Source organism: Propithecus coquereli, unplaced genomic scaffold (genome assembly GCF_000956105.1).
Source record: "Propithecus coquereli isolate 6110/MARCELLA unplaced genomic scaffold, Pcoq_1.0 Scaffold28, whole genome shotgun sequence".
Classification (NCBI taxonomy): Eukaryota; Metazoa; Chordata; class Mammalia; order Primates; family Indriidae; genus Propithecus; species Propithecus coquereli.
The window spans coordinates 8544574-8550573 of record NW_012148396.1 but is presented as its reverse complement, the minus strand read 5'-3'; the positions used below and the strand labels follow the sequence as shown (position 1 = coordinate 8550573).

The window sequence follows — 6000 nt, the reverse complement described above, 5'->3', positions numbered from 1 at the left end:
GCTGGACGTTTTCCCATCTGTAAAACAAGGGGTTTGGAGTAATTCGTCTCTGAGGTCCCCTCCAGCACTCACACGCAGCCATTGCATTTTCCTGAAAGGCTGCATGTAAATGGAAGTTCCATAAACCAAATAGAAGTGCTGTCTGCAAAGCTCAGGATCCGTCGCGTGGCGCGTCCCATCCCCCGCTGCTGCCTGCACCAGGCCGGCCCGGACTGCCCTGCGCCGGGCTGGCGCAACCCGCCGACCTGTGGTCGGAGTCCAGTGCCCCCTGGTGGTGCCGAGGCGGGCAGGCCGCTTCCGGACCGCGCGGAGGCCCGACGGCTGACTCAGGGGTGGCGCCGCTGCCAGGGCGGCGGGAGGCCTGACTGGGGTTCCGTCGTGGGCTGAGCCACCGCGCAATTAATTACCAGCTGCTGGGAATCCTTGTCGCCCGCTCGCGGTGACTCACCCGGCAGCCAGTCTCACTTGCCGAGCGTGAGGGCCTCGGTTTCCAAAACGAATTCTGGGGAGAGTGCCTGCCCAGGGTGGAGCTCCCCACTCGGGTGCCCAAGGGCGCCCGCAGCCCCAGCGGAGACTACCCAGATGTAGCGCTCCGCGCGGGCTCCCCTTCCCCCAGGGCCACCCCGGAGCCTTCAAAGCCGGTGGAGAACGTCCCAGTTGGGGAGCCTCGGTGGGGCATAGGGGTCCCAGACCCGCTGCATCCTGAGTCCCTGCAAACAGGGAGCCCCAATATGGCCCAAGGGGGTGGCCCAGAGGGGACCGGGCTCCTGGAGCCTGCTAGCTGCCTGATGGTTGGGTCTACCCTTAATCTCCTTGGCCAGCCTCTAGACCCCGCCTCTTAGTTTCTTAGCCCACCACCTGGCCTGCCTCTCTTTCCCCAAGACAATATCCCTTCCTTGGTTGGGGCCCAGAGAGGCCGCCCTGGGGTCTCCCCGGGCCTATCCTTCAGAGCGCCCCTCCCCAAGGGAGAGTTTAGGAGACGGTGGTCGAGGGAAAGCCCCTTGACGACCTAAAGGGAGGGGGAGAGGGAGGAGGGAGGAAGAAGGGAGGAGGGGAGGAGGGCAAAGGAGACCGCAGTGGGTAGGAGATAAGCCTGGCCAGGCCTCTTCTCTGGACACACGGAATAGCTGCGCCCCCGGCTCTAGCCTCGTGTTATTTTCCCAGGCTGGTCCTGAGAGAGGTCACCGCGTGGCTTGGGGAGGGGAAGGGCTGCGTCCCGGGCGCAACCTGCTCCCAGGTATGGGGAACCAAGAAGTGTTTTTCAGAAAAGCAACAGACAGGGTACTGGGTAGGGAGGATGAGACGTCCTCCCCTGCGCTCCTGACTCCAAGAGTGGCGGCGCACGCTATTCTCAGCGCTCTACTGGGGAGAGGGCTAAGGTCGGCAGGTGCTGGGCCACCCTGGGGGCGCCACTCTTTGAAGCTGATGCGCTGGGGACCCCACCACTCCGTGAGGCAGTGTCCCGGGCCAGTGACACGCTCCTGCGCCAGGTGTCTGGCCAGAGTGGGAGGGGGGACAGCGTGCACCGCAGCCGCCGCGCTCCCGGGTACCCACGGCACCTCCCTCTTCTGCTCCCCACTCTCTGCCGGATCTCTCCTCTCCCTTAAGCTGCCAGTCTGCCATCTCGGGCTGAATTCCGTTTCCCTCTCCCAACCCCGAGTCCCTCAAACTCTCCGCCCGACACGGCCGGGTGCGCTCTAGGGGAGTGGGACTAGAAGGACCGCAGCAGCCTCGTTTACTCTCCCTTTCCCCGCCGAAACCGGCCTGTGGCTCCGCCCCACCCCCCACTCTGCGATCCCCAAACCTTGGCTCGCCCCCGCCCCCGCCCCCGCCCCAGCCGCTCGGGCCGCCTCTGCCGGGCTCCCTCCGCGTGCGCCCTGCACCGCACTTGGTCTGCAGCGGGAGCTGCCACAACAGCCTCGCCAGCTGGCTGGGGACCAGACGGGAGGTGGCGCGCCCTGGAGGCTGCGAGAGGGAGGGAGGGAGGCCCGGCCCCCGCTCCCCAAGCCCTCCCGCCCGAGCGGGACTGCCAAGCGCACATACACACACGCACACGCACACACATTCGGGCTCCCTCCGGCGCGCACGCACGTAGCGCCCCGGGCAGACCAGCGCACGGCGGCAGCCTCTTCGGACGCCCAGACGCCGGAGGGCCCAGACCCGCGCAGCTGGTGCGCCCGCGCCCGCCCTGCAGCTCCGCAAGACCAGCAGGACCCTTCCCACCGCCTCGCTCGTCGTCCCCGGAGGAACGGGCTGAGTGACAGCCCCCGCGCTGTCCCCCGGCCGCCCCTGAGGCCGCTCCACCGCGGTCCCTGCCGTCCGGGGCCGCACCTCGCTCCGGTGCCTTGGGGGTTGAGCCAAGCAAACTTCGCGGACCGGCCGACACCCGGTAGGGACCTCGCTGCGCCCCCCTGCACCTGGGTGGGCGCAGGGCGCACGGACCTTCGGGCATCGGGCTGCCTCACCCGCTGCACCTGCTCGCCCCATTGCCTGCTTGCAGGGGACTCTAGAGACACCGCCACTTCGCAAACTTTTCCTCCCCACCACCGAAGGGGTGCGAGGAGGGGTAAAAGGGTAAGGAGGTCCCGCGGTGCGCGCGCGGACCTAACGGTTCCTCGTTGGGCACCATCGCCGGAAAGCTGGAGCCCACGGGACGCCGGCCCCCGGGGCGGCCCGCCGGCCGCAATCTGGAGTGCGTTCCCGCTTCCGCATTTCCCGTGGAAGTGATCGATGAGGAGCAGAGGGCAGAGGGGCCCGGGCAGAGCCCAGAGGGGCCGCCCAGCGTGGCCCTGGAGAGTGAGACGGGCTGCTTTGCCCGGGTCTGGCGCAGGGTGTCGGGGCTCCAGGACAGCTGGCCCCGGCGCTCGAGCAGCCTCCTGTGCCTGTCCGGTTCCTCAGCGCAGCCCGGGCCCGCACCGCCCCTGACCTGCCAGCCGCCTCACGGTAGCGGTGGCTCTGGCGGCCCCAGCGGAGGGGCACCCCCTCTGGCTCCCCAGTCGCCGACTGCCTGCTGCTGCTGCTGCCACCGCCGCTTCCAACTTGGAGGTTTCAGCCTCCGAGCACTGCGGTGGGACGGCGTGCGCCGCGCTCAGTCTGCGGGACATCTCCCCCGCGCCCTCGCCTTGCTGGCGGCCATGAAGAGGCAGAACGTGCGGACTCTGTCCCTCATCCTCTGCACCTTTACCTACCTGCTGGTGGGCGCCGCCGTCTTCGATGCCCTCGAGTCGGACCATGAGATGCGCGAGGAGGAGAAGCTCAAAGCCGAGGAGATCCGGATCAGGGGCAAGTACAACATCACCAGCGAGGACTACCGGCAGCTGGAGCTGGTGATCCTGCAGTCGGAGCCGCACCGCGCCGGCGTCCAGTGGAAATTCGCCGGCTCCTTCTACTTTGCCATCACGGTCATCACCACCATAGGTAAGGGCTGGGTGCGCCCCCGGCTCCCCGTGCCCGGGCAGGAGTCCGGGGAGGTGGCGGAGCGCGCCGCGTCGGGCTGGGTGCGGGGCTTCGAGAGTTAAACGCAGCCTCTCGCGGGGGGCCTCCCTCAGCGCCCCTTCCTCTCTGGGGAGCCCACGCCTTGCCCATGGCTTGGAGCCTCATCCTTCCGGGACCCCACCCGGGCTCTCCATCGTGCTGGTGTCTGGGCCGGGCTCGCGAGCCCTGAGCGAGTGTGCTGGAGCCGGGAGGGCGGAGGCGCCACTTTTGCGAAGAGAGTGGAGCGCTAAGAATAATCCCATAGCAGACACCCACCCACCCACCGCCCCGGGGCGGGCTGGGCTGCGCCGGTTCCAAGCCTTACACTTACTACCTCTCAGGGAGTTGGAGAGGGCTGGCCTGGCACCCGAGGCTCCTCCAGAGGGACTCAGATGGCAGGGGAGTGCTCCTGGGGCGTGGGAGTCACTGACCCTCCACAGCTTCTGGGTCCCTCTCCGGGCTTCCTGAGCCCAGATTTCACCTCTCTTCCCTCTTGGCTCTTTTTCGTGGAATTTCAGGGGTTGGACTTGCCAGGCCCCTGGGAGGAGAGAGTTGGCTCTCTGGTGCTTGGGGTGGGGGTCAGGGGCATTGTGGTGAAATGCTCTAGAATTGAGGTCCAGGGTGGGGGCAGGGCAGAATCCGCCCACCCCCTAGGCTGTGACAGTGTGTAAAGCAAGTCTGGATATTGCCCAGAAACCTGAGAAGTTTAGCCCCAGTCCCTGGAGAGGGTCCAGTTGGTACACCACAGGGATGCCTGTAGGTCCGATGCCCAAGGGCTCTGTTCACTGAGCGGTCTCTGTCGAGTCCCTAGGGCATTAGCGCCACTAAGGTCGGGTTGGGAGAACTCACAGACATCACACTTTGAGACCCGTGGGAACTAGAACAGGTCCTTTCATGCCACTGCAAGTGGTGGATGCCCTGCGTGGCAGGAGGCAGGGTGGTGTCTTTGTGGTTTGCCACTTGTTCCAGAACGGCAGGCTGCCTCCCCAGGGCCATCTCCTTGGACCTTTCAGGGTTAGCTCAGGGATGGTCTCTTTCCTGCGCCCCTCCTGTGCCTGAGAATAGCCCCCACCCTTCTCCTGGGCCCTGCTGCCTTACTCCGTGGACCTCCTCCTCTAATTTGCCCCTTGATGTTTTCCTTTGTCTGGAAGCTCTGCACACTGGAAAACAGAATTTCTTAGTGCCATATGCAACAGGAAGCGCCAGCACAGGACGGCCTGTCTTTCCTTCTTGGTTGAAAAGACTTTTTAGAGAGTCATCTTGTTTTAAATGTTTAATTCATTGGTGCAGGTTTTCATGTTTTGTAAAAGAATTTGTCCTTCTGTTGTAGACAAAATCAGCTTTGCCTCTGCTTGCCCCATGCCCTTTGCCCAGCACCCAAAGCACAGGCGAGTCCTTCCCTCCCCACCCTGTGTTTCCAGCATCTGAGAGGGCCAGTCGGTCATTGCCGTCATCTCTGTCTTTAAACTGTGGCAGTGGCACGCAGATGCACAGGGGATGATTCCAGGGGACAGGGGACTGTTGGCTAGAGAACCAGAGAGCAAGAAATATGCCTCTGAAACTGACTACCCTGGGGAGGGAAAAAAAGCTCCTGACCCCCTAAACATGACTTTATTGATCTAGATGGCAGGCAGGTGAGACTGGCCGGTGTGCTGGCTTCCAGCAGGAAAACAAGCACATAAAATGTGTGCCTGCTCCCAAGAGTTGAACTACAACATTGAGGAGAGGACTGAAGTTAAAAGCAAACCCAGAAATGTTCCAATTTTCCTTAGGAAATATGTTGTTCAGACTGACGAAGTTTTTATTGAGATTGTTTGCATTGTGGATTCTGATCGGTAGTTCTGGGTATATGCTTCTAACGGTTAAAACTCTGAAGAGAAGACGTCAAGGAAGGTGCAGCTAAATGGACGAGGTTGTCTCAGCCGAGGTAGGGGTGGTGGTGGGATTCGCGTCAGTACAGGACCACAGGGCATCTGAGGAATGTGCTGGTTTTCTCACTTCCTTTATTGGGTTTTCAACTGATTTTCTGGAAAAGAGGTTGAAATTGTGTGTGTGTGTGTGTGTGTGTGTGTGTGTGTGTATGAAGAAAAGACTGTTCTGACGCAGCTTCCCAGTAGCAGAAAGACATTGAACTTGGAGCCCACAGACCTGGCTTGGAATCTGAATCCTGCAATCTGAATCCTGCCGTAGCGTAAGACCACAGGGAAGCCATTTTCCCAACACCTGACCTCAGTTTTCCCACCAGTAGAAGGGACATTACACGACAACCACCTGATGGGCTGATTCTGAAGGGCTGGGTGGGATCCACATGCCTGCAGCTGCCGGGCACAGTGTGCCCTGCGCTTAGTAGGTATGAGATCCATGTTCTTGGACGTAGACTGAGCCTCATGCTCTCTGCCGTAAGAAGCTGGTTAGCAGAAGAGCTCAAATTTATAGGAAATGAAGCACCTTTCCAGTTAATTCTGTTTGTTTTTTTCTTTTTTTTAATATAAATGCAAATTAAGGTGCTCCTAGGCCTAGAACAAA

General features: G+C 62.0%; 1 protein-coding gene across 1 annotated transcript in view; it reads left to right on the top strand.

Moving 5' to 3' along the window:
• Nucleotides 1-3096: 3096 nt before the first annotated feature.
• The window catches only part of KCNK9 (potassium channel, two pore domain subfamily K, member 9), a 75077-nt gene continuing 72173 nt past the window's right edge, over nucleotides 3097-6000 (top strand). The window contains exon 1 of the mRNA XM_012648006.1: nucleotides 3097-3417. Within this exon, the coding sequence (XP_012503460.1) occupies nucleotides 3135-3417 (283 nt within the window). The 5' untranslated portion in view covers nucleotides 3097-3134. The remainder of the gene's footprint in view (nucleotides 3418-6000) is intronic.